Source organism: Anguilla rostrata, chromosome 2 (assembly GCF_018555375.3).
Source record: "Anguilla rostrata isolate EN2019 chromosome 2, ASM1855537v3, whole genome shotgun sequence".
In the NCBI taxonomy this organism is placed as follows: Eukaryota; Metazoa; Chordata; class Actinopteri; order Anguilliformes; family Anguillidae; genus Anguilla; species Anguilla rostrata.
In genome coordinates, this window is record NC_057934.1 from 67403 (window position 1) to 84659 (window position 17257).

The 17257-nt window shown below is 42.5% G+C and overlaps 2 protein-coding genes across 3 annotated transcripts; both read left to right on the forward strand.

Moving 5' to 3' along the window:
- Positions 1 to 1150: 1150 nt before the first annotated feature.
- LOC135242808 (cysteine-rich protein 3-like) lies at positions 1151 to 7544 on the forward strand. Its single transcript, XM_064314061.1, has 7 exons — positions 1151 to 1311; positions 2626 to 2720; positions 4337 to 4394; positions 4975 to 5115; positions 5415 to 5489; positions 6017 to 6111; positions 6260 to 7544. The coding sequence occupies exons 1-7, from the start codon at positions 1269 to 1271 to the stop codon at positions 6392 to 6394; spliced, it is 642 nt and encodes a 213-aa protein (XP_064170131.1). The 5' UTR covers positions 1151 to 1268; the 3' UTR covers positions 6395 to 7544.
- Positions 7545 to 8217: 673 nt separating this feature from the next.
- On the forward strand, positions 8218 to 15043 carry LOC135242782 (fibrous sheath-interacting protein 2-like). 2 transcript variants are annotated; one of them, XM_064314059.1, is made up of 9 exons: positions 8218 to 9085; positions 9435 to 9596; positions 10121 to 10210; positions 10328 to 10467; positions 10769 to 10811; positions 11993 to 12112; positions 12783 to 13049; positions 13141 to 13242; positions 13331 to 15043. In XM_064314059.1, exons 1-8 carry the CDS (start codon positions 9029 to 9031, stop codon positions 13207 to 13209), a joined length of 948 nt encoding a protein of 315 aa, XP_064170129.1. In that variant the 5' UTR covers positions 8218 to 9028; the 3' UTR covers positions 13210 to 13242; positions 13331 to 15043. The 2 variants fall into 2 exon arrangements, with proteins under 2 accessions (XP_064170129.1, XP_064170128.1); XM_064314058.1 differs by having other exon boundaries at positions 13141 to 15043.
- Positions 15044 to 17257: the final 2214 nt, after the last annotated feature.

Below are 17257 nucleotides of genomic sequence, written 5' to 3' on the forward strand. Positions count from 1 at the left end.
ATCGAATATTATGCCGTTCTTAGTGCCGTTCTTATACGCCAGAGGGCAGTGTAACACAATATTTATGCATACAACGAATCAACAATGGCCTTATTGAGTGAACCCAGCATATCAAATACATTTATTCCACATATAAAATCTCGCTCGCTACTGAATACGTAATCATAGACATGCTTAAGCATAGCAATAAAAACGTTCACGCCGATGACATAACTTCAAAATAGTTTGAATTACGCAAGCGAATATCGCTTTATCAGCAATGTCTTCCACAGATAACCTAATAATAGTGTGCATTGGCGTGACTGATGCCAATGTTGGGGGACTACTTGCTTGCCCACAAAAGCAGGCTAGTTTACTTTAAATGGTCAGACTGTGGCACGGTTAACAAACTTGGAGAAGAGATATTTTTCCCTATGGCCATACGGCCATTCTTTAGTGGAATTTTCTGTTGAAACATTTTCAACAAAAAACATATAGGGAAAGGTTTTTTTAAAATACAGTTGAAATACAAGTTACTCCTCTTGACCAAGTTTTTTTTTTGGAGGAAGTTGCGTATTTGTTTAAACATTTCTAAAGGGCAGACTACAAAGTGAAATTCAATTTTTGTGCTTTCGCAGCTAAAACAGCGGTGAAGTATAATATGCCCTGCGGTAATTAAATGTAATGATAGGCTACAAATTTCCCACATATCACCACGGACAACAGCAATCCCAGTGGCGAGAAACGATGAGAGTACTGCGCATAGAGCACAACAGGAGGAAACGAAACCAGCCTCTGAGTTATCAATTTCTAATAATAATAATAATAATAATGAATTATGTCTTCTGTCCACGAAATTTGTCCCATGATTCCAATGGAATAAAATGTTATATATATATATTAATCAGAATATAATACAAGAATGGAAATATAATTCTGTATATATGTAGCCTAGTATATGTTTGTATCAACTTATTATTATTGTGTGTGTGTGCGTATGTTATGTAATGGTAGCAAGTTCCACGTCTGCAAGAAGCAGCTGTACTAAGTGTTTTGGATGTGATGGATAACCCGAACCGTTAAATGATGGGTTCTAAACCTATCAAAAAGCGCGAGGATAGCTCCGGCCTGGAGACCGTGCCGGGGCGGGACCTTGTGATCCTTTAAAGTTGAATGGTGGCGCGTACTGTGGGATGTGCAAACGGAGATTATGAGCGGAGGTCTGACAACAAGAAGCGATCAAATTTAGAAATAAGAGGTTCAAAGACTGGGAGCATAAACTGAGCACAATGGCATCAAAATGTCCGAGATGTGAGAAGCCCGTCTTCTTTGGTAAGGAAATATCGTTTTAGAAGTCGCCCCCAATCAGTTTATATTGAGGAACGTTAAATGGCTAATCCAACTAGCCTACTTGCTAGTGTGGCTACTAGCAACGTGGACTGTAGCAAAAGACGAGCGATTGCAATGGTCTTGGACATTTTGTACAAATCTTACATTAGAAATTAAAAACTTCTCTTACTGCTCCTTTGACCAATGCCCAACTCCGTAAACCGAATCAGTTTCTGATTCGGCGAAAAATTATTCTCCCAAGTAATCTTTCTAGTCATTAGTGTGTTCCGGTGTTTCTTTTGTAGCCTGTTTTTTCGTGTTTTTTGTGTTTTTTGTGTTTTTTTTTTTGTTTCATACTTGAGTGTTCGTAGAAACAGCTGAAAGGCAAGTGTTTAGCTTACTTGGCTGTAATTATCCAACAAGTAAGGGCAGTAGTTGTGGGATTACAGTGTATTTATAGTGGTGTTGACTGCATCATCCTTCTTTCCCAGACACGGTGGAATATTGATGATCATAAATTATGAGACTACAGTCGAAGTAGTGGCGGTATGCCATAAATTCAGCTTTACTTGCTGTGTCTATGTCAACTTTGAGTCCCTCATCTTCACGTGAAGCAGACCGCTTGTGTGAGTAGCTGGAATGCGGGGGCTGAATTCACACGCTGTTGTGGCAGTGCTGGGGCACCTGCCAGCTCCTCCTGGAGCTTCTGTACCCGAGACTACAGGAGAGGATCCTAAAGAATGTGTTACTGATTACTGGTTGCACAGCAGAAAACCTTTAATCATTGTCTTAATGTATAAATAACCTGTGCATTGTACCTAAGTATTAGTGACAGGCATATTGGCTGCTGTGCAACTGGTAATTTAAGGTTATTACTGAAAAAACTAAATGTTAAATATTTTAAAAGCTCTTTCAAGGAGCCTTATTGTGTTGGAGTGGAAATGCCAAACATAATGAATTCATGAGAACTTTTTGCTGGTGAGTGAAGAAATGCATTCATCTGCAAAATGGGAACACATCCTGCCCATGTAAATGATGTCATCATTACCCTGACTCCATCAGTTACAGACATGGAGCTCTGAGAGTAACGGGGGCTCTGAGAGTAACGGGGGCTCGGAGCTCTGAGAGTAACGGGGGCTCTGAGAGTAACGGGGGCTCGGAGCTCTGAGAGTAACGGGGGCTCTGAGAGTAACGGGGGCTCTGAGAGTAACGGGGGCTCTGAGAGTAACGGGGGCTCGGAGCTCTGAGAGTAACGGGGGCTCGGAGCTCTGAGAGTATTGCCTGATTGATGTCCCGTCTTCTCCCTCTTCCACACAGCGGAGAAGGTGAGCTCTCTGGGGAGGAACTGGCACAGATTCTGCCTGAAGTGTGAGCGCTGCAGTAAGACTCTGTCTGCTGGAGGACATGCAGAGGTGAGAGGGCAATGTGCGCATGAGCCTGTTTGAGACCTCACATTTGCTGCACCCCCAAGTGACCCCACATTTACTGCGTCCCCTCTGACGATGAGGTGACGGTATCAAGTGATCACATGACTTTGAGCCGAAGCTATTTAATCCTAACCCTAACCATAACCCTGACTGTGTAATACCAAGAACGGGAGTGAGGAGAACTGCTGTGCTAATCTGTACTGTATTTTGAGATGTTTATTTTTAATAATTTTTTTTCTGCGCAATGCAGATTCTCAAGTTGAGACTAAAGAATTTCATATTCAGACAAGTGAGCACTCTCTTCTCTTCGGCTGTTTATATGAAGCAGTGAAATCCCAACCGGGCCCTTCCTTCTTCTGGAGGCTAAATATCATGTGAATGTATTTGGGTTTAGAAACAAACTATACAACATGCTAGTTCTGAAATAAATACATAATTGGCAGGGGTCACCTGAAGTACTCTAGGTACTGCAAATATCAGGTTATCCTTGTTTCAGATTTCATCCTGAGCAGGAGGACCTGGAGGAACTTGTGGTGTTTTTAGTGAAATCTTTTCCCAGGCTGTAGAAGGTGAAATATCAGCGTAAATAATCCCCCAAACTACACTTCCTGCACTGGAGGAAGTGTACAACACTGTGGAATGTTTTTATGAGGCAACATCTTCATGCCCTCTCACTCTCTCTCTTGTTCTTTCTCTCTGTCTCTCGCTGTCTCTGTCTCGCTCACTCTTTCTCTCTCTCTCTCTCACTGTCTCTCTCTCGCTCTCTCTGTCTCTCGCTCTGTCTCTTTCTTTCTTGCAGTCGATGTTTCTCTCTGACAGTAGTGTTATTTTAGACACTGTTTCAAATCCCCTTCACACTAAGCTTATCCATAATTGTTTTCTTTGATACACATTGTCATTGACCAAATGTATCTGCTTTTGTGATGTTTAAATTGCATCCCAAGATGATCTTTTATTACACTCGCATGATTCAGAGAGATGGATTTAGTCTGTTATACAACACGGAAATAGAATTTGCGTGAGGGGATCTGTGTTTATGGAGAATGGTATGTGTCAGGGAGGGGGTTGGGGGGGGTACTGTAATGTTTAACCTTCTTTCTGCCTGTGCTGTGTGCTTTAGACATATTGTGCACCATCCTGCATAAATGATTGATCCCTCCTGTCTCACTCTGATATTACACCCCCTCATCTCACTCTGGGAAGTGGGCAATGCTCAGTAGGAAGAAGGGGACAGTGTTTGGAGGAGTACTGGGCTTTCAGTAGGGTTCTGAGGGGGCGTAGAGTCACACTCAGGGGGCCCCTGAGGCCCCTGAGGCCTTTTTCAGAGGGGGTCAATAATATGATGCTTATACGCACACAAACATCCACAAGCACATACACTCTCTTACACAGTCCCGCACATACACACACACACAGTCCTGGACACACACACAAACACACACGCAGTCATGCACACACACACACACACACACACACACTCCCGCACGCACACACACACACACACACACACTCACGCACGCACACACACACACATGATTATTTATTGAATGGCAGCAAAGGCCTTTTCCCTGTGCTGTGTGCTTGTTCTGTTTTTCCGGCAGCACGATGGAAGGCCATACTGCCACAAGCCCTGCTACGCCACTCTGTTTGGACCCAAAGGTAAAGGCTCCTGGCTTTGTGTAGTTCCAGTACAGCTTTCCCTAGTGTGTGGTTAACGGTCAGTCGGAGCGGTTGGTGGCGGTTAAGGCATGGTTAAAGATAATTCTGTGCAGTTAATGATCAATCTGCGTGGTTAAAGATAAGCCTGTGCAGTTTACGGTAAGCATCGGTTAATGTGGTTAGCAGTACAAACTCTACCACTCTAACAATCTCCCCACCCTTAACAAACCACCCCCTACCAGTTAAATCCCCTCACCACTCTAACAATCTCCCCCTACCACTCTAACAAACTCACCCCCTACCAGTCTAGAAATCTCCCCCTCTACCACTCTAACAAACTCACCCCCTACCACTCTAACAAACTCACCCCCTACCAGTCTAGAAATCTCCCCCTCTACCACTCTAACAAACTCACCCCCTACCACTCTAACAATCCCACCCTCTTGGGCACTCAAGATGAGAAGATTATAAACAGGAGCAGTCTGAAATCTGATGTGAGTTGCCTGGCACTGAGCATTCAGTATGAAAATGGCAAGCACAGACATACACACTGAATCTCACATATTCCTGTTCTTTCTAGGGGTCAATATCGGAGGGGCGGGGTCTTATATCTATGACACCCCACCCCCTACTCCCGTCAACAAATCAGGCGACAGCCATTCTGACTGGTCTCCTGCCACCCCCTGGACCTCCGCCCAAATGGCCAAACCACAGTCCAAAGGTAAAGCAAGGAACCAATAGCACTATGGCGGTGGCCAATCAGACTGGACTTCAACAGCTGCTGCATTCATTTGTATGCCTTTTTGCAGCAGTCATAACCTTAATGAAATTACGTTATGATGAGCTCATAATCTGTGTGTGTGTGCAGTGGTCTTCACTGCGCTAACTATCTGCGTGTGTGTGTGTGTGTGTGTGTGTGTGTGTGTGTGCACGCGTGTCTGTGTGTGTGTGTATATGTGTGTGTGTGTGTGTGTGTGCGCGCGTGTCTGTGTGTGTGTGTGTGTATGCACCCGCGCGCAGTGGTCCTTGCCTGCATGAAGACCTTTGCCGGAGAGACGTCACTGTGTCCGGGTTGCGGAAAGGTTGTGTATTTCGGTAGGTGTCTATTGTCGCTGCTGTTCCAGTTACTGTAGTATGACGGACCACATGGACAGATGGTACTCTGTCTCTCATTCACAATGCTAAATGAACATGGTGTTCTCCAAGAAGTTGCACTCAGTGTTCAAGTGTGAGTGGAGCTAATCATGTGCTCCAGGAGGCAATATATAACTTGTACACGCTCTAATACACACACACACACACACACACAGTATATTTTATTTATATTGACTGATGAATCCCACTGTAATTGGAACTGATCGTTGTGACTAGCTGCCGGTATGAGAACCCTGTTACAGAGATCCACAGTTCTCTGGGTTCTGGAATAATGGGAAGACGGTGCTAATTCCTCATTAATACCAGCTGCTGATCTGCATTCTGCGCAGTCATCCTGTGGGTGAATCTGATTTTAAATATGTTGGATTAAGGTTTAATTTCCTTAACTTTGTTGGAAGTTACTCTGTAAGGTGTGTCGCATGTGACGGAGGTGTAAGGTGTGCTGATGGTTTTGTGTTTGTGTACAGCGGAGAAGGTCATGTCTCTGGGACGGAACTGGCACAGGCCATGTCTTCGCTGTGAAAGATGCAAGAAAACACTGACCTCTGGTGGACATGCTGAGGTACAACACAAGCCCATCAACCCCATTTCACTGTTTCAGTTCGTACCATTGAACAAAAAGCCATCATGTATAAGAGGCATCTTAATTGTTTAGTGAGTGTATGAAACACTTTGAACACCAGTGACTGTGACACTGTTTTTACTGACAGCATGAAGGAAGACCCTACTGCCATGTCCCTTGCTACGGATACCTGTTTGGGCCAAAAGGGGTGAACATTGGAGACGTTGGTTGCTACATCTATGATCAGGACAGTGAGGAGACTGACATTTCCATTCGGTCCTAAAGAGTAACTGTAAGGACAGCCTTGAGGGGACTGGTACTTGTTCCACACTCTAACCCACAGCTTCCCAAAATTTACAAACCTGTGAACAATTTTATGGATACATTTTCCGTGACCTCTTACAGTGTTGCCTCACGTAATGTTCAGTTATAAACACACATTTTAAAAGTTACCATGTGCGCTGTAGTATTGTAACCCACCTCAGTAATATGCGTGCATGCATGCATCCGTGTCCTTATGTGTATGTGCGCGTCTGTGCCTGTGTGTGTGTAAGGGTGTGCGTGTGTGTAGTTTGCGCCTGTATGTGTGCGTGCGTGCGTGCGTGCGTGTTATGGCTCAATTAATATACGATGTGCCATGCAGATGGTATGGCACTTCTTTCTCAAAAGTAACCTCTCCTCGATGCCATATTACCACACGTGTACACACACCTTTTCCTTCAGATAACTAAACCTACATTCCAAGACCTAAAGAAATGCTTCTGATTCTTAAGTCCTGCTGTTTACTTTCAGTTGTCACAGGAGATTCAGATAAAGAAGGGGAAATACGGAGGAGAGGTTTAATTGGTACATTTAGTCACAACAGTGCTGGGTTTTCTAACGCCCTGTGTCATTAGGGTCCAGTAATGTTAGGTGTCCAAGTCTCACCACCACCAGCACTTGTGTGGAAGGAAGAACAGAAAGTTTCTTGGGTGGAATTAGCTTTTATTTTTATAGCTCCCTCTAGTGGTAAAGCAAATTCTACCGGTTGACATCTACAGCTATTGTCTATCTCAGTGTGGCTGTCATTTCCTGGTAGAGAAACAAGGAAACCTCATTTAAGTTGTTGGTCACTTGCCATATATTAACAATAAATATTCTACACCTTTCAGTAAATTTTATTTCCTCTTAAGTATATTTAGAACATGGTATTCTGGAACACAATAATGAGTTATTGGCTATTAGTTCTATATTTAATGTGTATTTCCAGTTATTTTTCCCTGCTCAAAGATGTTAACATTGTTATAAGTGTACTGATGTTGCACAGTAAAGAATACTAAGGGTGAAATGTTAAGTCATCCATATTGTTGGAATATTTAAGTAACAGCAGCTGTTTTGTATTGCTTTTCGGATAATACTCTATTTATAAATCTTTAATAAATGTTTAAATTGTATGGGGGTCTTTGATTTTTCTCCCCACTTTGGGGACTCTTGATTTGGGGGTGGGTGGGTCACTGCCAATCTCCATGGGGACCATTGACAGTATATAAAATGGATGATAAGACTCAGAATTTGATTACAATATCGATGTTAAAATGCAAAATCATCACTATTCACAAATCACCCTAGACATTTTGATGTGTGAAATTATTCTTTATATTCTCAAAATAACTGGCTATAATATATAGTGTGGTTGAAAGTTTCCCACTTTCAGTTTTTAAAGAACTTTATTGATTATATAACATTTCACAATACATCAAAAAAGACAATACAAAAATAGATAGTTTTGAGTGATTTGTAAAGGATGTATATCTCGATTTCAGCCCATTCCAAGCCAGTGCATTTTCTTTCCCACTTTCCATATGGTAAACCTACATGCACTAATTTCAGAAGGAGCATACTTGACGCCTTCTGAGGCTTTGGCTGAGTCTTCTCGACTACAGCTCTGTTTTAATTACAAAGAGTTCCTTTCCCCACTACTTTTCCAAATAAGGGATGAAAGGTATTATGCAAATTGCTTAAAGGTATTATACGCAATATATTTATTATAAAAGTATGTAAATATATATTATTAATGATTAATCAAATAATACAATCACGTTTTGCACAGTCTATTGCACGCAGGCGGGAGTAGAAAGCAAGTTACCAAATGAAATGCGTCTCTTGCAGTAATTGTGAGTTTACGTGAAAAAACAACAGCGATTTGTCGTGAATTTTGAGTTATAGAATGTTGGTGCTGTAACGAATCGTATTCAACTTTATGATCACGTGACTATACTCCGGGGACCCAGGAAACTTGGCCTAGTATAAAGTGATTGTGTAAGAACAACGAGCGTTGGTGCAAGAAAATATTTAAAACTGAAACGTTTAAAAGGCTAATGCTGTTTTGCTGATATGCCCAATCTCTACTTAATAAAGCGATGGCCCAGTTATTCAGTGACCCTTTACTGTAGTATGTATCATCTCACCGTCGCGGCTAGTTAGCTAGCGAGCAATCAGAATCAAACACATAGTAGAAACGGGAATACGCGGTTATTTAATCTAGAAAACATTCTCAAGCGGTCTGATCCATGGTAAACTAATTTAGAATGATAAGAGCTAACGGTTGACATAGCGTCGCAAGTTTATTTTACTCATCGGAAATCACGTGTAATTGAGACGTTCATATAATATGCCAGTGGCAAGCCACATGGACATGGCCAACTAAAATGAGTCAGTCTGGTTCTAATGCATCACAGTGTGATTGCGTCATAATATTACTACGGCATGTAGCTTATAACCGTTATGACGTAAACAAACGAGTGCGCTGTATTATTACCAGTTATGTTATTTGTTTAATATCACTTCTCGCTGTTCAATCGTAGATGAAAAGTGAAGTTAATTAGAACGGCTGCTTTCTGGACTACAGCTAGATGTGGCAAGACCGCTAGAGGGCAGAATGAGCCAAGCAAAGGCTAAGGGGACGCCGATCTCCAGGGCCAAACTTGGGGAGCAGGTACAGTCAGCTCCGAGGACACGTCTCTGTATTCAGTGCGCATAGTTCCAATATTTCATGAGCGAACAGTCTGCCAAAATACAAGCAGAAAATAGCAATAAATAAATAATAATAGCAGAAGAACGAGGAAAAAAGGCTATTGTGACATTTTATTATTATTATTATTATTATTATTATTATTTGTAGTATAAGTAGTAGTAGTAGGATTCACTGCAAAAAATAAATAATAAATCTTATCTGAACTATTCCTGTCAGATAATACTTCATCCTGGATATCTGCAGACATAATGGGTTTAATGTGTTTGTACGTTTGAGGCAGAAAGGGATAATGCCAATTTATTGCTTTCAGATCTTTGTGAAAACGGATGACTTCATCCTGTCCGACCCACAAATGCACATAATAAAGCCGAGTTACAACAGCCTGCATGATCCTCACCTTCGCAAATACTACCATCGCAAGGACATGCAGACCCTGCTGAGAAAGAGAAACTTTATTACAGGAGAGAAAGAGGTAAGATCCTGACAGCACTATGAGCCTGACCAGGCCGCTCATAACCTTACAGCACTATGAAACTGACCAGGCTGCTCACAACCTTACAGCACTATGAGCCTGACCAGGCTTAACCTTACAGCACTATGAGCCTGACCAGGCCGCTCATAACCTTACAGCACTATGAGCCTGACCAGGCTGCTCATAACCTTACAGCACTATGAGCCTGACCAGGCTGATCATAACCTTACAGCACTATGAGTCTGACCAGGCCGCTCATAACCGTACAGCACTATGAGTCTGACCAGGCTGCTCATAACCTTACAGCACTATGAGCCTGACCAGGCAGCTCATAACCTTACAGCACTATGAGCCTGACCAGGCCGCTCATAACCTTACAGCACTATGAGCCTGACCAGGCTGCTCATAACCTTACAGCACTATGAGTCTGACCAGGCTGTTCATAACCTTACAGCACTATGAGCCTGACCAGGCTGTTCATAGCCTTACAGCACTATGAGCCTGACCAGTGTTTTCCCCCTCAGGTAAGATGCTCCTTTAAGGAGTATAAAATGCACCAGAGGTACTTGGAGCACCTCAAGAGCATCGCTGACCGAACAAACGGGGAGATCCAGGTGAGAGCCGCCATGTTCTGTCCAGTGATTAACCAATCTGAATCGTCATGTGATGAGCACGTTGCTAAGGGAGTAAATGAGTAGCCCATATGAGCTGCGTGTGCATGTGTGCTCCAGAGGTCCAAGATGAGGCTGTTTCTGGAGAAGCAGCAGGAAGGGCTCATCCCCCTGGACATGACGCTCACAGACATGAGGGAACAGCTGCTGGAAGAGGAGGTGGAGTGTCTTCGGCAGGTCATGAGAGCTGAAGGATTTCGGTACATTAACCCAAATTCTCACCACTGATATTCACTGGAACTGTTAAAGAAGGCCTTTAAAATGAATAAATTAGTAATACATTACTAAATAATAATAATAATAATAATAATAAACTTAATTCATTCTTATGTGAATGTTCTTTCTTTCCACTGCACTATACAAAGCACTTTGAGCTGCATCTCTGTATGAAAGGTGCTATACAAATAAAGTTTATTATTATTATTATCATTATTATTATTATTATTATTATTATTATTATTATTACCACTACCATATCTCAATTTTCTCTTTTTCTTAAAGGGGGACAAGAAAATATGACCCAGAGGATTATAGAATAGAAATGGTAAGAACTTCTGTCAGATCTGAGCCAAACCCGGGTCAAACCAGGGGCAGATACTAGTCTCGAAGGTTTATTTTGCTGATGCAGTATGAAAACACTTCTTGCTCATCCCTGAGCATTTACAATGGAACATGTTTCTGATCAAAATGTACAACCTTATGAAAGCAGAATTTATGTCATGATAGTGTCTCTGTGTCGCTGTGATTGCTGGCCATACACAATATGGTTACTTTGCTTCATATTCGGGCATGCTCTGCAAGGAAGTGATGTTTCTGTTTGGTTTATTCAATGTTCAATACCCATTAGCCAATGTTACTGGGTACCAACTAGCTAGCTGGATTAACAGTGTTATTTTTTAGCCAATTACATATTGTTCTAACATTAGCAGAGTTAATAGAGTGACTCAATAAAGATGGGTGACAAATGCTAATGCACTTTCATAGAAAAGAAGTGGAGTGAAAAGCATTAACATTTCCTGTGCCATACGCCAGTTTACTGTGTAGCTATATGGTTAAAAATGGATGAGAAGCCATATGAACTAATGTGTGGTGTCATTGTGTTTGGACTATTTGTCTCCAGTTAGTTGTTTCCATGGATATTACTATACTGATAATGCTGCAGTATCATGGCATATTGATGGATATAGATTTATTTATAACTTGGGAAACTGTCTGAATTTTACTGGTGTCTAAAGGGGTATGGTATTTTAAATAGTTACTTGATGCAGGGCTGTAATGTCTCTCTGGTGTTAGTGTGTGATAATGGACTTCTCTGTGGTTGTTTTGTGTGTGATAATGGATTTCTTTGTGGTGTTTTGTGTGTGATAATGGAATTCTCTGTGGTGTTTTGTGTGTGATAATGGACTACTCTCTGGTGTCTGTGTGTGATAATGGACTTCTCTGTGGTTGTTTTGTGTGTGATAATGGACTTCTCTCTGGTATTAGTGTGTGATAATGGACTTCTCTCTGGTGTTTGTGTGTGATAATGGACTTCTCTGTGGTGTTTTGTGTGTGATAATGGACTTCTCTGTGGTGTTTTGTGTGTGATAATGGACTGCTCTGTGGTGTTTTGTGTGTGATAATGGACTTCTCTGTGGTGTTTTGTGTGATAATGGACTGCTCTGTGGTGTTTTGTGTGTGATAATGGACTGCTCTCTGGTGTTTTGTGTGTGATAATGGATGCAGGACCTGCTGAGCTGGAAGGTGGAGGAGCGGGCGCGGCTCCGGAGAATCGAAGCAGAGGTGCGCCATGAATGGAACAGAGAGAGGCAGCTGAGAGACGCCCAGGAGAGGAGAGAGAGGAAGGTACCCACGTGAGCTTCACCTGTGAGACACATAGCCTTACAGCACTATGAGCCTGACCAGGCTGCTCATAACCTTACAGCACTATGAGCCTGACCAGGCTGCTCATAACCTTACAGCACTATGAGCCTGACCAGGCTGCTCATAACCTTACAGCACTATGAGCCTGACCAGACTGCTCATAACCTTACAGCACTATGAGCCTGACTAGGCTGCTCATAACCTTACAGCACTATGAGCCTGACCAGGCTGCTCATAACCTTACAGTACTATGCGCCTGACCAGCCTGCTCACAACCTTACAGCACTATGAGCCTGACCAGCCTGCTCACAACCTTACAGCACTATGAGCCTGACCAGGCTGCTCATAACCTTACAGCACTATGAGCCTGACCAGGCTGCTCATAACCTTACAGCACTATGAGCCTGACCAGCCTGCTCATAACCTTACAGCACTATGAGCCTGACCAGCCTGCTCACAACCATGCAGCACTATGAGCCTGACCAGGCTGCTCATAACCTTACAGCACTATGAGCCTGACCAGCCTGCTCACAACCTTACAGCACTATGAATCAGAGCCTGAACAGGTAATAAATACACATTAAGTTGTATTTGTGAGATTATTATGGTGCATACACTGGTGTTTCAGATCTAATCTGTTCTTGTGTTTCAGAAACACACTGCAATGGTGCGCAAATGTACTGTGCACCAGCTGCAGGTGATAGAGCAGGCGAAGCTGTCGGAGGACTCTGTGATGGAGGAACGCAACAAGATATATAAACCACCGTCCAGGAACAGTGCAAAGAAAACAAATCTCACTCCATCAAGGAACACCACAAAGACAGCAGCACCTTCTCTTCAGCCCACGGACCGAGTTCAGAGCTTTGTGATCAGACCCAGAAAGCAGACACAAGTGACACAAGCAGCTTCACCTGAGCAGGTAAGAGAGACTGCTCCTCACTAGACCCACACCAACACTGCTGTTTCACAGGCTTGATGACACAGCGGATTTATGTTTTTGTTTTTTCCAGAATTCCGCAGTTGAAGATGAGGTGGAAGAGAGATCCAGGAAATCCCGGATCCAGGTGTCGGTGGTCTAGAGGGGGCGGAATACTGGAGATCACTCAGCCCAGGTGCTGTATGAATGTGGCTGAAATATGGAGTCTGTGCGGGATGTGGTGAAGGCCTGAGATCTGAGCCTGCATTACTGTCCCGCTACAGACGGCGAGCGAGACGGGGCGACGGGGGCAGAATGGGAGGCAGTTCGAAACCTGGCGGATTTATCCACCCCCCTTCTAAGAACAAGCTAATAAATAATGAATCAAACTCACTCAAAATAGCTCTATTTACATTACAAACCGATTTTACTGACTGCTTGTGTATTACTGCTATTTCAAGGGTGAGTTCTAGTTTGGGTTAAAACATTTTTCCAATGGTGTCTTATAGCTCAGGCTCACAGGTGTGTTACCTGTGGGTATGGCAGTGGTGCTCCAAATCAGGGCTCCTGTTATGAGAGACCAGGCCTGGCCGCTCTTTCTGCCAATCAGATTCAGAGAAATTGTGTCCCCAGCCAGGCAGGAACCTCATTGGCTCCACACACAGCGTGAGGTAAATATTCAGTCCAATCTTGTGACTGAAACTGTGAGGGAGGAACAGGAGTCAGGCTGGTTTGGGGATTTGAGGACGGTATCTTTACTGTGTGAATTCAGACTGCACTTTACACACACACACTCACCATGAGATGCCAGCACCATGTGGGAATTATCCTTAGTGGATTACTCAGACACAGAACATTTCCTGAATGCACAGTTCAAAAGAGTGGCAAAAATGACACTTTTTTTTACACAGAGCGACTTACACAACATACACATGGCAATTAAGTTGCATCCATTTAGGCAGCTGGATACATATTGAAGCAATGCAGGTTAAGTACGTTGCTCAAGGATACAACGGCAGTGTCCTACCGGGGAATTGAACCTGAGACCTTTTAGGTTACAAGACCAACTCCTAAAAATCACTACTTCTGGTGAAGAACAGAAATGAGATTATTAATCACATATAAAAGACTGCTATGGAGCTGGTGACTGTTTGAATTTATATTTTAATACTTTTGTTCTTTATTCCTATGTGTATTCTACATTGAAATATTGAGGTTTCGTCTGTAAATGTGGGTTTTTATACACAAGCTTTAGGGTTACAGGCTTACAGCTAGTCTGAAACTGTGCAGCATCAGAACTTCAGGAGGAAAGCCAGACTGGTCTTTCCATGTGTTCATGAAGATTATAGAATTTATAATACATACATTTAGCCCAGCTAACATGTGTAACGGACTGAGGAGCACATTGTCAGGAACCAAATCTTTGATGTCCCAGTGCACTGCTAGTATGGAAATGGAACAGGCATTTAATAAAGAGATAAAGAGAAAAAGAGAAGGAATACACCCTTTTAAAGTCCTCCCCAAATCCTTTAATGAGATTTTGGTTGTGTACAAGCATTTCAGGATTGTCTAGGTTACATACATGAATAGAAAAGGCACACAATGCATCACACAGTCTATCCCCAAAAACTCAGCCCATTATTCTGTGATTTCAAGTGTTTCCCTAAGTACAGTAATTCTCCTTATATACAGTCTTTCATCAACAACAGATCATGCTAATACACAGGTAAATTCAGTAGTTATTGTTTTCTGTATATATGTACATTTTAATGTTTATTAAAAAGCTTTAAATACATGCTTTACTTGTAGGAATTACAAGCAGACTGTACAGTGTTATTGCGATAAAAAAACTGCCCACATATCTGGTGTGTTGAAGAGACTCACGGATCCCTGTCCTTCTCCCTGCGCCACACGGCTTGGGGTCACAGCCAATGAGAGACTGCTGAACAGGGGTCCCCACACTCTAGCACTGCTTTCAATGGGGCACAAACACAGGAACAGCCACTTCCTGCAGAGAAGCGGACCCTGCTGCAGAGCAGCACACAGCTGGGCTGTTCACCAGGAACAGGGACTCCAGGAGGCTGTGCTCTTCAGCAGGCTTTTCTGTACAAACACAGCGCAGCTCAGCCACCACAGGTACCCAAGGTGTACTTCCTTATGTACTGCTACACTATGAACATGGGAACAGATCCGCTGAATATCGAATAATGTGAGAAAACAGTAAACAAAAAAAACACTTTCTTGCTTTTCATTCCTTTGATAGGATAACCATCATACTGGAAAGAATTTCTTAATGTGACTAAAACTGCTTCCTTGTTTCATTAAGCTTGAAAGAGCAGGATGAACACACTGCACACAGCCTGTTTTTCCATTTCACTGCAGCTTTCACCACTAAGCCCACAGGATTCAGGTATCATTCCGTGCCAAGGCAAATTCTACAGTACATTTATAGATAATGAAATGAAACTGATGAAGTGACACAGTAAAAGCAGAGTCCTGCATTCAGTAAAGATGGCTAATGTGTGTGCTCCCTCCAAACCCGTAGCACACCCCCAGGGAAAAGGTCTAAATCTACAGTGCACCAGAACAGAATCCAGTGGCACAGACCATAGTCTATGACAAAAAAGCACCAGAATATTTGTGCAATCCTATTAAGCTTTTACAAGAGGAGGCACCTGTGACATATTCAGCCTTAATATTCACCGTTTAGCAGCTAAATATGAACACAGGTGTTGCATAGCCACACACCCAAACTGCCAAGGTAACATAACCATTATCTTTCAAGACAATATTACAATAATTTGAATATTTCACACATACAAATGGAAATAAGTCTCACACTTTTTAATGGATCCGTGAGTATCCCTTTACCAGTGGAAATTTACAAAAGCCACAAAAATAACTTTCCATTTGATATTTATGTAAGTTTTGAAGGGCGTCATGCGAACAGTGTTGGTAGTTGGAAAACAGACTTTCTTCTGGATATTATCTTACAGCAAATGGATTCCAAACTCAACTCTGCCCAGAGAGACAGGAGAAGCTACAGAGCACAATGTTCAGTCAGTAATATGAGAGACAGATTACCCACTGGCCTCATTAACACTGTTAGAGTTAGCACTCAGAATGTGGCTATGTGTGCGGAGTAATGCACTGCCGGCCTCGTCTGGTAAAGAGGATTTCACCAGAACACCAGAGCCATGTTTGGCTGCAAGCTTCAGAAGCGACAGGTGAAATGCAGTGAGGACTCCTCACCATGGTAACGGTGTGGGTGAGTGTGGCAGACAGGTGAGCTCAGTGCTGAAGCCCTACAGCGCTCTCAGGAGCTCTGACCTCATCATTCGTATTCAAACCAGCCCCCATATTTCACCTGGAAGTACAATCAGACCAGAGGAAAACTCTGCTGTGCAGTGGCCTCAGAGCACATCCTGCTAACAATGCGCCTCATTCACCAACCGTTCTTAAGAAGAATTTTCTTCTTAAAACCCACTTACGCAGCTTTCACGAAGATTCTGACATTCACCAATGTTTTCCTATTTGGGATTTGTTCTTAGGTAAGAACAGAATCTACGCACACTCAAGAGCACACTTACGCACATTTCAGTGCTGACATGTTTGTGCAAAATAATTGGTTATTGCGTTTTCTTCAATTCTACAGTTGTATAATATTATAGGATTTAAATTACAATAATATTTTTATCATTTATAATATTTTTAAATAATTATTTGCATTATTTTATAAAGCATTAAGGTGCCAGGTTCCGCCTCAGAGGGTGGTTGCCTTAGCGGGAGTAAATGATAAAAATCAAACCACTGTAGTGACCTTTTATTTTTGGGGGTTTCAATTATGCAATGTTTGGTCTATATTGCAAAAGCCAATGTTTACATTTTGAATACAAACTAGGCACTTAAGTAACACTTTTTAAACACATGGACATGTTGAAGAAGAGAACGTCACTAGGGTGGTGACACCTAAATGACTGGCAATAAATTTTTTGTGCAGTGTTTTGTGCAGCGACGGGTTTTGTCGTTTGAATGCATAACACGCAATTCCTTGCGCCCACTGCCACCAGTATTTTTTTTTTTTTTTGCCTCAGATTTGACATCAAACCATTTTTTATTTTTTACTTCATCAGTTGTGCACCCTTCTCCAGATACAGCGTTCACTGAACGAATAATATCATCCCATGCATCTTTTTTGTGTTGTTTTATAT

Bases quoted from the DNA above. Each gene is read 5' to 3' on its own strand.
- LOC135242782 (XM_064314058.1), top strand. From the start codon at position 9,029: ATGAGCCAAGCAAAGGCTAAGGGGACGCCGATCTCCAGGGCCAAACTT. The intron at 9,597-10,120 runs GTAAGATCCTGA...TTTCCCCCTCAG, and splicing joins TTATTACAGGAGAGAAAGAG to GTAAGATGCTCCTTTAAGGA. The intron at 12,113-12,782 runs GTACCCACGTGA...CTTGTGTTTCAG, and splicing joins AGGAGAGGAGAGAGAGGAAG to AAACACACTGCAATGGTGCG.
- LOC135242808 (XM_064314061.1), top strand. From the start codon at position 1,269: ATGGCATCAAAATGTCCGAGATGTGAGAAGCCCGTCTTCTTTG. The intron at 1,312-2,625 runs GTAAGGAAATAT...TCTTCCACACAG, and splicing joins TGAGAAGCCCGTCTTCTTTG to CGGAGAAGGTGAGCTCTCTG. The intron at 5,116-5,414 runs GTAAAGCAAGGA...ACCCGCGCGCAG, and splicing joins GGCCAAACCACAGTCCAAAG to TGGTCCTTGCCTGCATGAAG.